The sequence below is a fragment of the Euleptes europaea genome, chromosome 3 (genome assembly GCF_029931775.1).
Source record: "Euleptes europaea isolate rEulEur1 chromosome 3, rEulEur1.hap1, whole genome shotgun sequence".
NCBI lineage: Eukaryota > Metazoa > Chordata > Lepidosauria > Squamata > Sphaerodactylidae > Euleptes > Euleptes europaea.
This window is the reverse complement of record NC_079314.1, coordinates 16,100,856-16,120,209: the sequence shown is the minus strand read 5'-3', so window position 1 is coordinate 16,120,209 and position 19,354 is coordinate 16,100,856. Positions and strand designations below refer to the sequence as shown.

Here is a 19,354-nt window from a genome sequence, read left to right as displayed (position 1 = left end):
CCCCAGTCTCAACTGGATCTCCCCCTCGCGTCGGGTTTCACCCCGGAGGGTCCCACTCTGTACTTTCCAGTCCCCCCCCCATCCTTCCCTCCCTTGGGTCCGACACTCACCTAAGGCAAGGCAGGCCAGGAGCGAAGCGGGGCGCCAGACGGCCATGCTGGGGGGGTCTGGGGTCCAGGGCGCGCGCCCCCTTGCCCGGCCTGGGGAGGGAGGAGCGGTGGGGGCAGACGTCCGGGGCCGCTCGCAGCTCCTCTTCCCCACCCCCCCTGCGGTCAACAGACAGACGATCCTCGGGAGGAAGAGCTTCCCGGGAGGGTATTTATAGCGCCGGCCCCCCGCGCCTTGCAATGTCCCCGCCGGACGCGGCCGGCCCGGCCTCGGACAGCCGGCCCCTCCCGGCCGCGACGGGAGGCCCGCCGGCCCCGCTGCTGGGCTGGCCCCGAGGCGCGGCGAAGCAGGCGAGGCGGCCGGCTGGAGGAGCCATAAAAGTTGGGACGGGCCCGGGGAGAGTGCGGGGGGCCGAGGATCCGGCGGAACCCCCCGCCACGTGGCCGGACAAGCTCTCCGCGCCGGCCCCGAAGGGTCAGCCTTGGGGCTTCCCGGAGAGATCTGGTGCCTTCGAGTCTTCGCCGGAGCGCTCGGAGCCGGAGCGCCGTCGGGACGCGCGGCGCTGCCTTTCCCTCGGCGGGGGGCGGGTGGGACCAGAAAATCCGGGGGGGGGGTCGGGGACCAGAAAATCCGGGGGGGGCGATCTGGAACCAGAAAATCCGGGGAAGGGATCTGGAACCAGAAAATCCGGGGGGGCGATCTGGAACCAGAAAATCCGGGGAAGGGATCTGGAACCAGAAAATCCGGGGGGGCGATCTGAAACCAGAAAATCCGGGGGGGCGATCGGGGACCAGAAAATCCGGGGGGGCGATCGGGGACCAGAAAATCCGGGGGGGCGATCGGGGACCAGAAAATCCGGGGGGGCGATCGGGGACCAGAAAATCCGGGTGGTGGTGGTGGGGCGACCGGGAACCGTCGGCGACCCCCCGATGGGCCAAAGGCGCCTTCCGCGCGCGGCGGGAGGAGCTAGCCGCCCCCCCGGGCCAGCGCCTGCCCGGGATCCTGGAGCCTGGGGTCCATGCTGGGGACGGAGCCGGCTGGGCGGCTGGTGCGGCTTGGGAGGGCCGGGCCGAGGTCCCCCTTCCCGGCCCCCTTCGCTTCCCCGCCGCCCCTCCCTCCCCTCCGGCGGCGCGCACCGCTGCGGCAGAGCTGGGGCTGGCCGGGGAGGGCGGCTGGGAAGGCAGCGTGCGCCAGGCGGACGCGGGGAGGAGGAGGAGGAGGAGGAGGAGGAGGAGGAGGGAGCAGCGAAACTTGATGCATTGCAGCAGCGGCGGCCGAAGAAGCAGCAGCAGCAGCGGGCGAGGGGGGGAGAGGACGCCGGCGGGGGGGGGGGGCACGGTGGGCCTGGCGGAGCACCGGCGGCCCCCGCCCCGATCGAGACAACGAGCCACCGGGGTGGGGAGTTGGGATCTGGGGAGATCGGGATGCGTCACTCTCTGCAGTGGCTGCGGGAGCCGGAGCGCACGGGTGGCCGCAGGGCCCGGCCCGGCTCACGCTCGCCTCCCCCGGCTCCTGGAAACGCGGGTCCACCCCGAAGCCGCGGCTCCTCGGAAGCCCCGGCCGGCCTGGGCGGCGGGAGGGCCTCTGCACATGGTCCGGAGGAGGAGGAGTTGGTTTTTGTATGCCGCCTTTCGCCATTGATGCGCGGGAGGCTTGGCCTTGGATTTGCCACTCTGTGTGTGTGTGCGCGAAGGGCCGTCAAGTCGCTTCCGACTCATGGCGACCCTATGAAGGAAAGTCCTCCAAAGTGTCCCATCTGTGACAGCCTTGTCCAGATCTTGCAAATTGAAAGCTGTGGCTTCCTTTATTGAGTCCGTCCATCTCTTGTTGGTATCTTCCTTTATTGAGTCAACCCATCTCTTGTTGGCATCTTCCTTTATTGAGTCAACCCATCTCTTGTTGGCATCTTCCTTTATTGAGTCAACCCATCTCTTGTTGGTATCTTCCTTTATTGAGTCAACCCATCTCTGGTTGGTATCTTCTTTTATTGAGTCAACCCATCTCTTGTTGGCATCTTCCTTTATTGAGTCAACCCATCTCTTGTTGGCATCTTCCTTTATTGAGTCAACCCATCTCTTGTTGGTATCTTCCTTTGTTGAGTCAAACCATCTCTTGTTGGTATCTTCCTTTATTGAGTCAACCCATCTCTTGTTGGTATCTTCCTTTATTGAGTCAACCCATCTCTTGTTGGTATCTTCCTTTGTTGAGTCAAACCATCTCTTGTTGGCATCTTCCTTTATTGAGTCAACCCATCTCTTGTTGGTATCTTCCTTTATTGAGTCAACCCATCTCTTGTTGGTATCTTCCTTTATTGAGTCAACCCATCTCTTGTTGGCATCTTCCTTTATTGAGTCAACCCATCTCTTGTTGGTATCCTCCTTTATTGAGTCAACCCATCTCTTGTTGGCATCTTCCTTTATTGAGTCAACCCATCTCTTGTTGGTATCTTCTTTTATTGAGTCAACCCATCTCTTGTTGGTATCTTCCTTTATTGAGTCAACCCATCTCTGGTTGGCATCTTCCTTTATTGAGTCAACCCATCTCTGGTTGGCATCTTCCTTTATTGAGTCAACCCATCTCTTGTTGGTATCTTCCTTTATTGAGTCAACCCATCTCTTGTTGGTATCTTCCTTTGTTGAGTCAAACCATCTCTTGTTGGTATCTTCCTTTATTGAGTCAACCCATCTCTTGTTGGTATCTTCCTTTATTGAGTCAACCCATCTCTTGTTGGTATCTGAAGAAGTGAGCTGTGGCTCACGAAAGCTCATACCCTACCAGAAAATATTTTTGTTAGTCTTTAAGGTGCTACTGGACTCTTGCCCTTTTTGACTACTGCAAACAGACTAACACGGCTACCCGCTGTGAATCATCTCTTGTTGGGTCTTCCTCTTTTCCTGCTGCCCTCCACTTTTCCTAGCATGACTGTCTTTTCCAGTGACTCTTGTCGTCTCATGACGTGGCCAAAATACGACAGCCTCAGTTTAATCATTTTAGCTTCCAGGGTCAGTTCAGGCTTGATTTGATCTAGAACCCACTGGTTTGTTTTTTTGGCAGTCCAGGGTATCCGGAACACTCTCCTCCAACACAACATTTCAAAGGAATCTATTTTCTTCCTATCAGCTTTCTTCACATTTTCTGCATGTTTTCCCCATCCAAATTCTCAAAACTCAACAGTAAGCCCCCGTGCAGAGTTTTGAGAATTCAGATGGGGAAGATGTACATCTACAGAGTGGCAGATCCAAGGCCCAACCTCCTGTGCATCAATGGCCTTTATCGCTTAAGGGAGAATCTACCCGGTTTACCATCACCGTCCCTGTAACAGACAACTTGTGAGGTAGGTGGGGCTGAGAGAGTTGTGACTAGCCCAAGGTCACCCAGCTGGCTACTTGTGTAGGAAATGGGGAAACAAATCCAGTTCACCGGATGAGCCTCTGCCACTCATGTGGAGGAGTGGGGAATTGAACCTGGTTCTCCAGATCAGACTCCACGGCTCCAAACCACCACTCTTAACCACTACACTATGCTGGCTCTGGCCCTGATGTAGCTCTCTGGAACTAGGGGGGCACCGTTTCTGCATCATAACAGCCCCATGAAGTAGCTTCGAAGAAGAAGAGTTGGTTTTTATATGCTGACTTTCTCTGCCACTTAAGGGAGACTCAAACCGGCTTACAATCACCTTCCTTTCCCCTCCCCACAACAGACGCCCAGTGAGGTAGGTGAGGCTAGAGAGCTCTAAGAGAGCTGTTACTTGCCCAAGGTCACCCAGCTGGCTTTGTGTGGTAGAGTGGGGAAACAAATCCAGTTCACCAGATTAGCCTCCGCCACTCATGTGGAGGAGTGGGGAACCAAACCCGGTTCTCCAGATCAGACTCCACCACTCTTAACCACTACACCAAGCATTGGTTTTTATATGTCTACTTTCTCTACCACTTAAGGAAGAACCAAACCTACTTACGATCACCTTCCCTTCACCTCCCCACAACGGACACCTTGTTAGGTAGGTGAGGCTGAGAGTTCAGAGAGAACTGCGACTAGCCCAAAAGTCACCCAGCTGGCTTCATGTGGAGGAGAGGGGAAACCAACCCAGTTCTCAAGATTAGGGTCTGCTGCTCATGTGGAGGAGTGGGGAATCAAACCTGGTTGTCCAGATCAGAGTCCACTGCTCTTAACCACTGCACCAACTGGGAGAGAAGGGTTGGCTCAAGATTGTCCAGTTTGTGAAAAGCAGAGATTTGAACCCGGGTTTCCTTCCCCCCTCCAATTGCTACCTACTCTGCCACAGTATTGGCAGGGCCAAAGATTGAGCCTTAACACACATACCCCAATAATCTCCTGTTTCCAACTCTCTCCTAGTAAAAGAGAAGGGAGAGTTGTGGCCATCCCGTCTGGAAGGCATACCTGCCCTTGTAATTCGGTTTGTGGCCACTCCACTGAATGGAAAGGCACTTGGTACATGCACAGAGGCAGCATCTTGCTTTATCAAAGGGTGCCGCCAGTTGAACCTGGGCGCCAAGAACGGGGTCCTTGGCTTTTAAAGCACAGAACATCCCACTGCAATTAACCCTGATCCTAAACAAAATTGAGTGCCTTGACTCCCAGATCCTAAATGGTAGAAGAAAAGAGCATGCAGGTTGGTGCTGATGCATGGTTACTCAGAAGTAACATCTTTAATTCAGTAGGTCCCGATGTACTTATCTTGCAGGGAGCCGTCCAAAGCAGATCTACTCAGAAGTAAGCCCTGTGTTCTTTACAGGGGATTACTCCCAGGGAAGTGTCTTTAGGAGTTCGGTCTTTTTATTCGGAAAGCTTTTAAGGAGCAAGACCACTTTGGACCAATGATTAAGGAACTCCAGTTGCAACTCTGAAGCTAAGTGATGCTTTTTATTTACAGGACACGGAGCTATTACCTGCCTCCTTCTTTCCGAGACATCGTTTGCCTTATTTCCTCCACTCAAAGAGGCAAAGGGATTAACGATAACCGAGGCTATTGGGCTTTATGAGGTAGCAGCTAATAGCTAAAATGGATTAAGAGATTTTTTAAAAAAATAATAAAAGGTGCAACTGAATGTACTTAATATTCTCTATAAAAACTAGCAGAGCCACGCTTGAATAATGAGGTGATATTAAGTTACCCCAAAGTGCATTACCACTTGGTACGTTCTCATTCTGGGTGGCTCAAAACTCTGAACCCTGCCCAATCCAGGCGTGAGTTCTAATCTGTGTGTGTGTTAAGTGCCCGAATCAAAGCCTTCTAAAAAGTCCTATCGTTAACAGCCTTGCTCAGGCCTTACAAACAGAGGCCCCTGGCTTCCTTGATGGAGCCAATCCATCTCACGTTGGGTTTTCCTCTTTTCCTGCTGCCTTCCACTTTTCCTAGCATGATTGTCTTTTCCAGTGAGTCTTCTCATAATGTGACCAAAGTACGATTGCAGCAGTCTAATCTACGTAGGTGAAAAGACGGAACCAGCAAACGGATCAGAGCTGATTTCATCCTGCCTATTCAAGTGTGTGACCTTGTAGAATCAGCAACAAGCCGTAACCTTTCTGCTCTTTCCTTCTGGTCCCCATCCCCACCTCCCTGCCCTTAGGGATGATCCTATTGTGGCCCAGGGGCTCGGTGTTAGGGTTGCCAACTTCCAGGCGGTCCTAAGAAAAAAATCTCAGTACACTGCCACAACTATCCTTTCAAATATATTTCTCTCTCTTTTTCTTTTCTTTCCAAAGTTTCTTAACTTGTCTTAACAATTTATACAACAACAAGGTTATAAGTTCCAATACAGTTTAACTTCACTATACAATTACTTCATTACACTTAATACCTTCTCAGAATCTTTAACATAAATGAGTACTCCTCGGGAACAATGAAATGCCGGCAGCTAAGTCCTTCCAGGCGGACTTCCAGGCGGTGGCTGGAGATCTCTCGCTATTACAACTGATCTCCAGGTGATAGAGATTGGCTCCCCTGGTGAAAATGACCACTTTGGCAATTGGACTCCATGGCATTGAGGTCCCTCCCCAAACCCCGCCTCTTCAGGCTCCACCCCCAAAATCTCCAGGAATTTCTCAACCCAGAGCTGCCAACCCTACTCGGTGTAGAGGTTTGAGCATCAGACGTGGAACAATCCAGGTTTGAATCCTCGCTCTCCCGCAGAAGCTCACCGGGTGACCTTGGGCCGATCACGTCTCTCCGCCCAACCTACCTTACAAGGTTGTTGTAGAGGAGAGGAAACCGATGCAAGCCGCTTTGGGGAGAAAATGGGGTGTGTGTGTAAATGAAGTAAATAATTTCCCTAATGCGATCATAGGGTGTAGCAATAGAGGCATAACATCCAAATCACAAGATGTCATCATTCTGCTGTACACTGGTCAGGCCACACCTGGAGTATTGTATGCAGTTTGGGAGGCCTCACTGCAAAAAGGATGTGGGCAGAATGGAGCGGGTGCAGAAGGGAGCGACGAGGATGATCAGGGGCCTGGAAAGGCTGAGGGAGTTGGGCATGTTCAGTCTGGAGAAGAGGAGGTTGAGGGGGGACATGATTGCTCTCTTTTAAGTATCTGAAGGGCTGTCACTTAGAGGAGGGCAGGGAGCCATTCCGGCTGGCAGCAGAGGATAAGACTCACAATAATGAGTTTAAATTGTGGGAGGAAAAGTACCAGCTGGATATTAGGAAAAATGTTTTTTACAGTAAGAGTTGTCCGACAGTGGAATCGACTGCCTAGGGAGGTGTTGAGCTCCCCCTCACTGGCAGTCTTTAAGCAGAGGCTGGACAAGCACTTGTCAGGGATGCTCTGGGCCAGGGGTGTCTAACTCAATTGTTATGAGGGCTAGATATGACAAATGTCACTTGGCCGGGCCTCGCCTCGCCACCCCAGATCGGGAGTGGGGGTGGCAATGGCTGCTTCGGCTGTCTCGCAGGCCGGATAAGAGCTTTCAAGGGGCCAGATCCCAGTTGGTGCAGTGGTTAAGGGCCTTATGTTTGACACCCCTGCTCTAGGCTGATCCTGCATTAAGCAGGGGCTTGGACTAGATGGCCTGTATTGGCCCCTTCCAACTCTATGGGCAAAAACGCATGGTCACTTTATCCTCCTTTAATCCCTGTTTTAGCCAGGATTGAATGCACATTAGGCGAAACGCATGCATTCGATCCAGGCTGAATCCTGGCTGAAACAGGGATTAAAGGAGGATAAAGCAACCATGCGTTTTTGCCCTATGATTGTTTTGGGTTTTTTTCTCCCATGCAGGGCTAATTGTACATCTATTTGGGGAGGGGGGAGGGCTGTCCTCCCCCTGCTTGGCTCCTTGTGCCCCCCCCCCCCGTGCTGCTTCCAGACAGACAGACCTTTATTGGCATAATAGTTATGGTCATATATGTTACTTATCAAATTAAAATTAGGTTTGAATCTTAACCTTAACAGCTTCCACCAAAAACTCCGCCACCAGTCATGGAATCATTCAGCAAAAATTGGCATATGTTTGTTCAGTTTGCTGATTTAAAGGTAGTATAAATTTTTTTGCAGGGTTGGTCATGCAGACAGAAATCTAAGATAATGTGTTGTAGGGAATCTGGCCGGCCCATTCCGCACGGACATACTCTCTTGTTAAAGAGAATTTTGGTGAATCTTCCGTATAAAACCTTAGTTGGAAAGGAATGGAGTCGAGCTAACAGAAATGCCCTCCGTTGAAGGGGCTCTTCGAGTATGTGGAAGTATTGCTGCTTCCACTTTCCCCACCCCCTCTAAGAGTAGCAAGCAAAGCTTGGAAGGAGAGCCTCGGCGCTTCCCTGGCACAGCGCCCTGTGCCTATTGTCACTGCTCTGATGAATGATTATTGCGGCACCGGGGTGGGGGTGCACAAGTAACGGTGAAAGGAAGCGAGGCCTGGCTTTGAGGGTTGAGCTGCTGTTAGCCCTCGAATGCTCTGAGCAGAATGATCCCGCCTTATGCCGATTCACCCCCTCGGTCCATCCAGGCCAGTCTCGTCTGCTCAGACTGGCAGCGGCTCTCTGGGGTCCCAAGGCAGCGGTCGTTCACGTCATACGTCACCGGAGCCTTTTTTAAAACTGCAGGTGCCGGGGATTGAACCTGGGACCTTCTGCATGCCCAGCAGACACTCTACCACTGAGCCACAGCTGCTTCCTTTAACAAGAACAGATGAACTCTTGTTGTCTTTTTTAGTCGCTGCTGTTTGCTCTGTTTGAGAGCCAGTGTGGTGTAGTGGTTAAGAGCAGTGGTTTGGAGCAGTGGACTCTGATCTGGAGAACCAGGTTTGATTCCCCACTCCTCCACATGAAGCAACCTGGATGACCTTGGGCTAGTCACACTCTCTCAGCCCCACCTACCTCACAGGATGCCTGTTGTGGGGAGGAGAAGGGAAGGTGATTGTAAGCCGGTTTGATTCTTCCTTAAGTGACAGAGAAAGTCGGCATATAAAAACCAACTCTTCTTCTTCTTCTCTGTCTGGAAGCCTCTCTCCAGGGTCCCAGGTAGAGGTCTTACACATCACTTACCACTAGCTGTGCCCTGACCTGGATGGCCCCGGCTAGCCTGATCTTCTCAGATCCTGGAAGCTAAGTAGGGTTGGCCCTGGTTAGTCCTTTGATGGGAGACCGCCAAGGAAGTCCAGGGTTGCTCTGCAGAGGCAGGTGATGGCAAACCACTCACCTCTGTTCATCTCTTGCCTTCAAAACCCTACTGGGTTGCTATAAGTCAGCTGCGACTCAACACCACTTTACACACACATCACTACCTGCCGGATTCCTTTTTTTACTGGAGATGCTGGGAATAGAACCTGGGACCTTCTGCACGCCCAGCAGAGGCTCTACCCCTGAGCCACAGCACCTCCCGCATATTAGTGCTTCTATTATACAAGCAAAAGCGAGCTGCTTTACAAAGCTTCAGGCGCAGAGGTTAACCTAACTTGTAGGTTAACAAGTCCTTTGTTAATGTTTTCATTTTAGGTGAGAATTCACCGGGTGGCCTCAGACATAGGAGTGGGCTGCTAGTCAAATGCTGTCAATCTTCGCCTGGCAAAGAGACTGCTTACTCATGGCTGTCAACTGAGGTCCTTAAGAAGCATAGTGCAAAACCAGGGTATACAGGAATGAGCACTGCGGGGGAACTCACAAAGCTGCCCTCTACACCTTGGGTCTATCAAGGCCAGTAGTCTTACAAGCAGCCTTGAACACCTGAGGCTGCCTTAGGCCGAACAAAGACCCTCGGCCCACTGAAGTCGAGGGAGATATTTTAAAAGGCCCAGGCTGAAGGTGCAAAACAAGGAAGAAGAGTTGGATTTTATATGCTGTCTTTCTCTACCACTTAAGGAAGAATCAAACCGGCTTACAATCACCTTCCCTTCCCCTCCCTGCAACAGACACCCTGTGAGGTAGGTGGGGCTGAGTGTGTGTGACTAGCCCAAGGTCAGCCAGATGGCTTCATGTGGAGGACACCAACCCAGTTCACCAGATTAGCCTCCGCCGCTCCAAACCACCGCTGTTAACCACTACACCATGCTGGCTCTCAAGAGTATAAATATATATAGTATATAAGTAAGAGTACTCAGTTAAAATTCCCTGCGCATTTTATCCAAGAACCTTCTTCAGAGAAAACTGTTAGTCGCAATGGTTTTTCAAAGAAGAGAATAAGATCAGCAGGTGGCTCTCTGTTTGTGCGCGCGCGCCATCAAATCGCTTTTGACCCACTGCGACCCCATGAATCAATATCCTCCAAAACATCCTATCATCTACAGCCTTGCTCAGATCTTGCAAACTGAGGGCCGTGCCTTCCTTTGTAGAGTCAATCCGTCTCTTGTTGGGTCTTCCTCTTTTCCTGCTGCCTTCAGCTTTTCCTAGCATGATTGTCTTTTCCAGTGATTCTTGTCTTCTCATGTGACCATTACGTGGCTACTGATCTTTTTTCTCTCCTTTGAAAAACCATTGCGACTAACAAATTCCCCTGAAGAAGCCCTTAGGGCAAAACACATAGGGAATTTTAATATGTGTTCACCTATTTTGCACCATTGGCCTTTTCTTTTTTATCTGCTGTGACTGGTGCGGCCCTTTTTATTTCTCCTTAAGGAAGTCTCTCTCCAGGGTCTCAGGACAAAGCCTTAAGAGCTTATTGTCTTCTTTGAAAAACCATTGGACTAACAGATTCCCCCTGAAGAAGTGTCTTGGGGAAAATGTGTAAGGAATTTTAACTGAGGAATAAAATACGTTTTCATCTATTTTGCACAGTTGGCCTTGGCTTTATTTATTTTTTTATTTCCTGCAACTGGTGTGGCCCTTTTATTTCTCCTTGCCACAGAAGTCAATAATGTCTACTCAGACTAGCAGTGGGTCTCGGGTCAAGGCCTTTCACATCACCTGAGAGCCAGCGTGGTGTAGTGGTTAAGAGCGGTGGGTTTGGAACGGTGGACTCTGATCTGGAGAACCGGGTTTGATTCCCCACTCCTCCACATGAGCAGTGGACTCTAAGCTGGAGAACCAGGTTGGTTTCCCTACTAATACACATGAAGCCCGCTGGGTGATCTTGGGCTAGTCACAGCTCTCTTAGAGCTCTCTCAGCCCCATCTACCTCACTGGGTGTCTGTTGTGGGGAGGGGAAGGGAAGGTGATTGTAAGCCGGTTTGATTCTTCCTTAAGTGGTAGAGAAAGTCGGTATATAAAAACCAACTCTTCTTCTACTACTGATATTTCTTACTGAAGATGCCAGCAACTGAATCTGGAGCTTTCTGTATGCCAAGCAGATGCTCTGCCTCTGAGCCATGGCCCGCTGGGATCTGAGAGACTCAGGTTGTAAGCTACTTTGTGATCCCATTAGGAAGAAAAGTATGTGAAGAAGAGTTCGTTTTTATATGCCGCCTTTCTCTACCACTTCAGGAAGAATCAAACCGGCTTACAATAACCTTCCCTTCCTCTCCCCACAACAGATACCCTGTGAGGTAGGTGGGGCTGAGAGAGTGTGACTAGCCCCAGGTCACCCAGCAGGCTTCATGTGTAGGAGTGGGGAAACAAACCCAGCTCACCAGATTAGCCTCCACCACTCGTGTAGGAGTGGGGAATCAAACCCGGTTCTCCACATCAGATTCCAGGTCAGAAATACTTGAACGAAGGGTGCAGCTAGGTAAGATCTGGTCTTTGGATGCCTTAAAAGTAGAGGGGTAGATTTGGATCAGGACCATACCACAGTTGAGACGGGGATTAACAGTTCCCCCTTCTATTTGCCACCTTGTAATCTACCACCCCTGCTACTGTTAGTCTTTGTCTTCTTACTTATCCAATCTTTTTGACTGCTCAAGTGCCATCCTACTTTTGGCAAATTGATGTTTCGGGAATACTGAGACTATGAGCAATTAAAGGTAAAGGTCCCCTGTGCAAGCACCAGATCATTCCTGACCCATGGGGTGACGTCACATCCCGACGTTTCCTAGGCAGACTTTGTTTACGGGGTGGTTTGCCAGTGCCTTCCCCAGTCATCTTCCCTTTACCCCCAGCAAGCTGGGTCCTCATTTTATCGACCTCGGAAGGATGGAAGGCTGAGTCAACCTTGAGCCGGCTACCTGCAACCAACTTCCGTTGGGATCGAACTCAGGTCGTGAGCAGAGCTTGGACTGCAGTACTGCAGCCTACCACTCTGCGCCATGGGGCTCATATGAGCGAATGGGGGGTGAATATCCAACAAAACAGCAACCCTAAAGCAAAGTTATTCAGAATTCAGTGAGATTCACTCTTAAATAAACATGCTTGGGATCATGATGTTAATTCCATTTTCTTATATTTCCTGGAAGGAGCATAATTTTATTACCTCTCTCTCTCTGAATCATTAAAAGAGAAGCCAATCTAGTTCATATCAAGAAAACATTAATGTGATTTTATTTTCTTTCTTTTTTGGGCTTCAGGTCCAAAAGCATACCAAGCTGTCAAACTGTTTTGCAGTCTCGATTTTGTTTGTTCTCACAATGGAGGAGTGGGGTATCAAACCCGGTTCTCCATATCAAGTGTCTCCCACTCCAAACCACTGCTCTTAACCACTACACCATGCTGGCTTTCCTATCACATGTTTTATTGAGATGTGTTCCAACTAGTAGGGTTCCCAGCTCTGGGTTGGGAAATACCTGGAGATTTTTTTTTCGGTGGGGGGGAACCTGAGGAAGATGGAGTTTGGAGACGTGAGGGACCTCAGCAGGGTATCATACAACAGAGCCAACCCTCCAAAGCAGCCATTTTCTCCAGGGGAACTGATCTTGGTCACCTCGAGCTCAGTTGCAATAGTGAAAGATCTCCAGGCGCTACCTGATTCCCACACAAGGTTTCTCAAGATAGCAGCCCGTCATGGAGCTCCACTTTAATCCTAGGAATAGTAATATTAAGCCCTTTGGCTGATGAAGCTACTTTTATAGTGAAAACGCTGGAATACGTCCGGAGCTGCGTTACCATCTGCATCTCCGTTGCCTGAAGACACATTGAAATAGACTAAAAAATGACTATGTCTTACATTTTTTTACACTTTTTTGCACTCATTATCAGCAACTCCAGCTGATTTTTTTCTTGACGTTATTTCCTTGCTTTGTAACCCTTGTTGCTTAGCTTCATTTGTATATTTATTTTCTTTGTAATATAGTTACAGCCTCGGCTGTTTTGCTGCCCGCTATCCATTGCCTATTGCCTCATTCAATTTTGCCTACCATTGTTTCATTTGCATCATCACTACCTGGAAGTTGGCAACCCTAGTTCCAAGTCAGGAAAAGCTGATGCACGGTTCTTGTTTAAGTTTCTCTCCAGTCTCAAGAGGAGCATGCCTATTATATCAGGTGCTGTGGAACACAGGCAGGATACTGCTAGTCGTCTTGTTCGGGGGCTTCCCGGAGGCCCCTGGTTGGCCACTGTGTGAACAGACTGCTGGACTTGATGGGCCTTGGTCTGATCCAGCATGGCTTTTCTTATGTTCTTAAAATGATGCTGTGGCCCCTGCTTTGTGGGTTCCCTATATGAGAGTTAGCCCCATAACAGAGAAGCACTAATATCTACATGTTGGGATGACTGTCCTTCACAAGCATGCTGCTTGAACCAGAAAGCTGGCACACTTGCCTAGGAACAGATCTGCACTTAGTTCCCTTGGGGTGCGGTGCGTACCTGTGAGCTGCTTGTGTGTTAATGCAGCAAGCCATAGACCTAGCGCTGACTCAGTCCCACCGTGTTTACCCCAAATCATGCCTGCCAGAGAAACAAGGAGCCAGCCCAGTGGTGACATCATGGAAATAAGGTTTGCGCCACAGCCCTTATGTCCCTTCCTACCTCTCTCCCATAGTATCCTCTGATTTGCTGCTGGCTAGCTGAATTCAGAATGGCCTCGACTCCATTCTCAACGAGAGGCCGCCGTGTCCTCAATCTCCGCCTGTCCGCTCGCAGGAAGGGTTTGAGAGAGCTACTAAAAGATTCACCGTTCTGCCGCCGATGGACGCGAAAGGGAGCCGCGAGCAGCGGCCTGTGGGGAACGCGAGGCCTGCCGAGCATGAAAAAAGCATTTAATTATGCATCTCTTCAAATGATTCCCTCTTCCATTTTCCGAAGTCAGCCAAACGGAGGGGAAAAGAGATGGCGAGGCTTGGAGAAAGGAGGATTGGTCTGTTTTGCATCTTTGCGCGGGGTTCTTGCTTCTCCTGTGTAAGAGGTGAGCCTAATGGGGTGCGGCTACGGGGCAATGCTGGGTAAATATAAGCATCCAGAGCAGAACTGGACAAACGTTCAACCTTCAGCAAATAATCTCCATACCTTTGCCAAGGACAGGGAGGAGGTTTTATCTTGGACCCACAAAAAATGGATTTGGAAAGCGGAACAGAGAAGCACGTCCCTTGTTGGGAAGTCTTCCTAGATCCACAGGATCTAACTCCAGGCTGCTCTTTCTAATGTATAGGGACCAGATTCTCTCCCACAGAAGCTAGGAAGACTACTGCCTGTTTGCATTCAACATTTTAAGGTATGTTTTTTTAAAGCTCCTATTGCTTTTCAATTAGACAATGTCACTACCCTGCCACTTGGGGGCAGCGATCTTTAGGGGAAAATTGGACAGCAAGATTTGCCCCAATTTGCAGTTCGTCAGGAAGGAGGCAGAGCTAGTGGTAGGTTATAAAGCACTCGATTTTCACAGCCTTGAGAAGGAAGTGGGAGAGGAACCCTCAGAAGAACGGTCCTGCTTCTCCATTCTCTGACTCGTTCAAGCCCCGAAGCTCAGGATTTCTTTCCCCCCCCCCCAACAGGCAGCGGCGGAAGCCAAGGGGGGAAATGTGGGTCCGACCACATTGCCTTTCCATCCGCTCAGTTGTATGGAACAATGTTCCAAAATGTGGATCATAGAATCATAGAGTTGGAAGGGACCACCAGGGTCATCTAGCCCAACCCCCTGCACAATGCAGGAAATTCACAACCACCTACCCCTCCACACACACCCAGTGACCAGAAGATGGCCAAGATGCCCTCCCTCTCATCATCTGCCCAAGGTCACAGAATCAGCATTGCTGACAGATGGCCATCCAACCTCTTCTTAAAAACCTCCAGGGAAGGAGAACTTACCACCCCCCGAGGAAGCCTGTTCCACTGAGGAATCGCTCTAACTGTTAGAAAATTCTTCCTAATATCTAGACGGAAACTCTTTTGATTTAATTTCAACCCGTTGGTTCTGGTCCAACCTTCTGGGGCAACAGAAAACAACTCGGCACCATCCTCTATATGACAGCCCTTCAAGTACTTGAAGATGGTTAGGAGATCCCCTCTCAGTCTTCTCCTCTTCAGGCTAAACATACCCAGCTCCTTCAACCTTTCCTCATAGGGCTCGGCCTCCAGACCCCTCACCATCTTTGTTGCCCTCCTCCAGACACGTTCCAGCTTGTCTACAACTTTCTTAAACTGTGGTGCCCAAAACTGAACACAGTACTCTAGGTGAGATCTAACCAGAGCAGAGTAAAGCGATACCATCACTGAGCGAGCGGAGTAAAGCGATACCATCACTTCATGTGATCTGGATACTATCACTTTGCGTTGACCCACTCTGGGGAGACGCAGTGTATGTAAAGAGCAGAAATGGGCATGCACGCTGTTAAAAAAAACCCCACTGCCTCCGCCCCGATACACATGAACAAACACACGGTCTCCGATCCACGGTCTTTATTCACCTCCCTAATAAATAAGCCCCAGAACCTCTGGAACCTGGAGCGCGCAGGATCGTTAACACTGAACACGGCTACAAAACTGGGGGGGGGGAAGCCCACCACAACCTTGGTGGGAAAAGGGGAGAAAGGGAGTGGGGGGGGGGGGGTCAGAAACTCGGGTCTCCGGAGCTGTCAGGATCAGAGAACACAGGGCAGGTAGACACGCACCCCTCCCCAGGAGAGGGCATATTTCAAGACGGGGAACACACAGCACCCCCAGCACCCCAGGTAGTATTTGAAGGGCCCGCAGGCCCCGACTGGCAGTGAAACCTCATTTTAAAGTGACGGTAACAGCAACGCTGGAGGAAGGTGAGGTTCATCGATGCCTGGAGAGACGGGGCGCGGAATGAGTCTTGTTAGACAAAGGAAGTCTTGGAACTTGGGGGACGTGACGCTCCGTACCTCGGAGCCAACCCCACCCCCCAAACCCAATACCCCAGATTCCCAGCTGCCTTTCTGCACTCGGGGGTACATCTGACACACCAGATGTTCGATTCGGCCCTTTTTCTTTTTGCTCGCGAAGCAAGGGGTGTGAGGTAGGCCCAGCGAAGCAGTTACCTCCATTAGCCCTGGTACCGTTTGCAGACAATGGCACGGCCTGAGACTCACCGCTGCTCTACGGCACTGTCACTGGGCATGGCCCACAATGCAGAGGCAGCCTGGCAGCTCTTCCAGCTGAGCCCAGACTCTAAATACATTAGTCGCTTTTCCCAAAACACATGAGGAAATGTAACATTAAGTCTCGTTTAATTTTTTCCCCTCAGAGGTAACTTTTTTTTTTGAGCAGACCCCTTTCAATAAAACGACCCCCCTCTTCGAGAACAGAAAGAGGGTAAATCAGGAAGGCAATCCCGGTTTCATTACAGAGGCCTCCAGCCCGAGCGCTTGGTTGCGTGTGAGGAAGGATGGGAGACCCAGAGAGCTAGATCTTCGGTCCCCCTTGACACGGAGGGACATGTGCCCGCTATCGTTCCGGCTGTTGAGCGAAATCTTAACACGAGAGCTAGACGCGGGGACCGGACCCTGACCCTTGCATTCTTGCCCCCCCCATCCCCAGAACAACAGCTGGGAAAAAAATAAGCATAAAGGGGTAACGAAAGTTAAAAGCCCTCTGGGGTCCTGTGAGGAATATAAATAGCACTTCAAAGGGGAGGGGATAAACTGGTCACTGCAAGGATCCTCAGAGAGAAGAAGAAAGAGAAAGAGAGGGGATCTGGGCCAATGGAACCCAGATGAAGGAAGGGGGGAATCCATCATTGTCAGTGGCACTCTTGAGGATAAGGTCCAATCGAGCCAGGACCAAGGCATCTCCCCACCCCTCCCTCCCCCAACAAACACACACACCCGTCGGATCAGGGCGCCTCTGCTCCAGCAGCCATTTCCGAGTCAGTTCTCGAGCCCGGCAAAGCCGGGGTGTCTCTTCTCCCAAACACCAGCAGCGTCCTCCAGAGAGGAGAGTCGTCATGGGTTCACTCCGGCTCCAGCGGCGGATCGGCCACAGCGATGCCCTGGTGCAGCTTCTCCAGGGAGACCTTCATCTGGTGGGGGAGAAGGGAAGGTTATTCCCCCAAAGGCCACCTGGACGAGGGGCTGCCGCAGCTCAGTTAGAAGTGGGTGGCCAAGGAGTGCGCATCCAGGATACGGCTCCCGTTGCGGCATCGATACGGGGACAGAAATGGGTAGCGGCTACCATGTTGAGATTTTTAGGGTTTTTAATAACCAGATTCAAGTCCAGTGGCACTTTAGAGACCAACGAGATTTTGAGGGTGTAAGCTTTCGAGAGTCAAAGCTCTCTTCGTCAGGTACGAGTAGGAATGGACTTTCAAAAGCTTATACTTCGAAAATCTTGTTGATCTCTGGTCTCTGAAGTGCTACTGGACTCAAATCTGGCTTTTCTACTGCAGACCAACAAGGCCGCCCTCTTGAAACTATCTTCATGGAAAGCTTTTTGAATAAGCTGCCTCAAATTGAATCAGACTCTTGGTCCACCAGAGTCAATCCTGTCTACTCAAATTGGCAGCAGCTCTCCGGGATCTCAGGAAGAGGTCTCTCACATCACCCACTACTGAATTCTTTCAACTGGAGATGCCGGGGATTGAACCTGGGACCTTCTGTATGCCAAGCAGATACTCTGCTACTAAGTCATGGCCCCTCCCCTTCTTCCAAGTCATAAGAACCTAAGAAAAGCCATGATGGATCAGACCAAGGCCCATCAAGTCCAGCAGTCTGTTCACACAGTGACCAACCAGGTGCCTCTAGGAAGTCCATAAACAAGACGACTGCAGGAGCATTGTCCTGCCTGTGTTCCACAGCACCTAAGATAATAGGCATGCTCCTCTGATCCTGGAGAGAATAGGTATGCATCATGACTAGTATTCCTTTTGACTAGTAGCCATGAATAGCCCTCTCCTCCATAAACACGTCCACTCCTCTCATAAAGCCTTCCAAGTTGGCAGCCCTCGTCACATCCTGGGGCAGGGAGTTCCACAACTGAACTATGTGTTGTGTGAAGAAATACTTCCTTTTATCTGTTTTGAATCCCTCGCCCTCCAGCTTCAGCAGATGACCCCACGTACTAGTATTATGAGAGAGGGAGAAAAGCTTCTCCTTGTCCACTCTCTCCAAACCATGCATAATTTTATAGACCTCAAACATGTCTCCATTTAACTGCCTTCTTTCCAAGCTAAACAGCCGTTTTAACTGCTCCTCATAGGGCAGTTGCTCTGGCCCCCTGGTAATTCGGGTTGCTCTTTTCTGCTCCTTCTCAAGCTCTGAAATATCCTTTTTTAAGTGTGGTGACGCATGTTGTTAGTGCGTCTGTTACACAGGTAGAGTATCCCTTATCCCGACATCCCATAGCCAGACTGCTCCGAAAAGCGGACCCTTCGAGCCGGCATGCAGGCAGATCTGTGCTGCCTGCTTTCAATGTTTCCTCTCACCTGCATCGTAGGTGGAGACTGAAAGCCTGCCATTGTTAGTTTGTTTGTTGCTTTTGTTTAACAGCGGATACAGGTATTCCGGTGAGATAGTTACACCTTTAAGGAGCCCCGTGGCGCAGAGTGGTAAAGCTGCAGTACTGCAGTCCAAGCTCTGCTCGCGACCTGAGTTCGATCCCGACGGAAGTTGGTTTCACGTAGCCGGCTCAAGGTTGACTCAGCCTTCCATCCTTCCGAGGTCGGTAAAATGAGTACCCAGCTTGCTGGGGGTAAAGGGAAGATGACTGGGGAAGGCACTGGCAAACCACCCCGTAAACAAAGTCTGCCTAGGAAACATCGGGATGTGACGTCACCCCATGGGTCAGGAATGATCCAGTGCTTGCACAGGGGACCTTTACCTTTACCTTTTAGTTACACCTTTGCTTTCTGATGGCTTAGTGTACACAAAATTATTTTTAAAATACTGCTTAAAATTACTTTCTGAGCTAAACTGCCCCATAGGGCAGCTGCCCTAGCCCCCTGGTCATTTTGGTTGCTCTTTTCTGCAAGGCCAGTCTTTTCTGCTCGGACTCTCAATGCCTCTCCAGGGTCTCCAGCAGACATCTTTGATGCCACCTGATACCTGATCTTTGTAACTGGAGAAGACGGGGACTGAACCTGGGACCTTCTTCATGCCGCGCGCCTGCCTTGCCAGTGAGCCACGCCCCCTCCCTCCCAGTAAGTATCAGGTCCCAGGGTTTCAAAGCCGAGGCAACTTTGCAGGAGGTGCATCTGCAACGTGGCAGAGGCCATGGTTTCCAGGTGCCCGCAGAGACTTTGCAGAGGGAGCCTGGCCAGCAACGGGCGTCACCTCGTCTAGAAGCTCCACGGAGGCCTTCAGGATCTGTTTCCACTTCTGCACCTCCACGCTGTGAAACCGCTTCTGCAGCTCCAGGATCTCGGCCCATTCCGACGCTGTCTGGGGTAGCTTCCTGCCAGGAAGGAGCACCAAAGCACTCTTAGCTAGGAGTGGACGGGGAGCATCGCTGGCTTCTGTCCCCAGGTCTATCAACCACCCTCTCTCCCCAGTATCCCAAAGGAAGATGCTTTTGCCCCTGGAATTTGGCTA

At 50.8% G+C, this 19,354-nt stretch overlaps 2 protein-coding genes across 2 annotated transcripts in view; both read right to left on the bottom strand.

Annotated features, from left to right (window-relative positions):
* Positions 1-184, bottom strand: part of SCN1B (sodium voltage-gated channel beta subunit 1) — a 43,209-nt gene extending 43,025 nt beyond the window's left edge. Inside the window, exon 1 of the mRNA XM_056845874.1 lies at positions 111-184. Coding sequence (XP_056701852.1) covers positions 111-156 — 46 coding nt within the window. The 5' untranslated portion in view covers positions 157-184. The remainder of the gene's footprint in view (positions 1-110) is intronic.
* A 16,482-nt stretch (positions 185-16,666) lies between these two features.
* GRAMD1A (GRAM domain containing 1A) overlaps positions 16,667-19,354 on the bottom strand; it is a 55,486-nt gene continuing 52,798 nt past the window's right edge. The window contains exons 18-19 of the mRNA XM_056845776.1: positions 19,097-19,217; positions 16,667-16,848 (exon numbers count right to left, since the gene is read on the bottom strand). Coding sequence (XP_056701754.1) covers positions 16,780-16,848; positions 19,097-19,217 — 190 coding nt within the window. The 3' untranslated portion in view covers positions 16,667-16,779. The remainder of the gene's footprint in view (positions 16,849-19,096; positions 19,218-19,354) is intronic.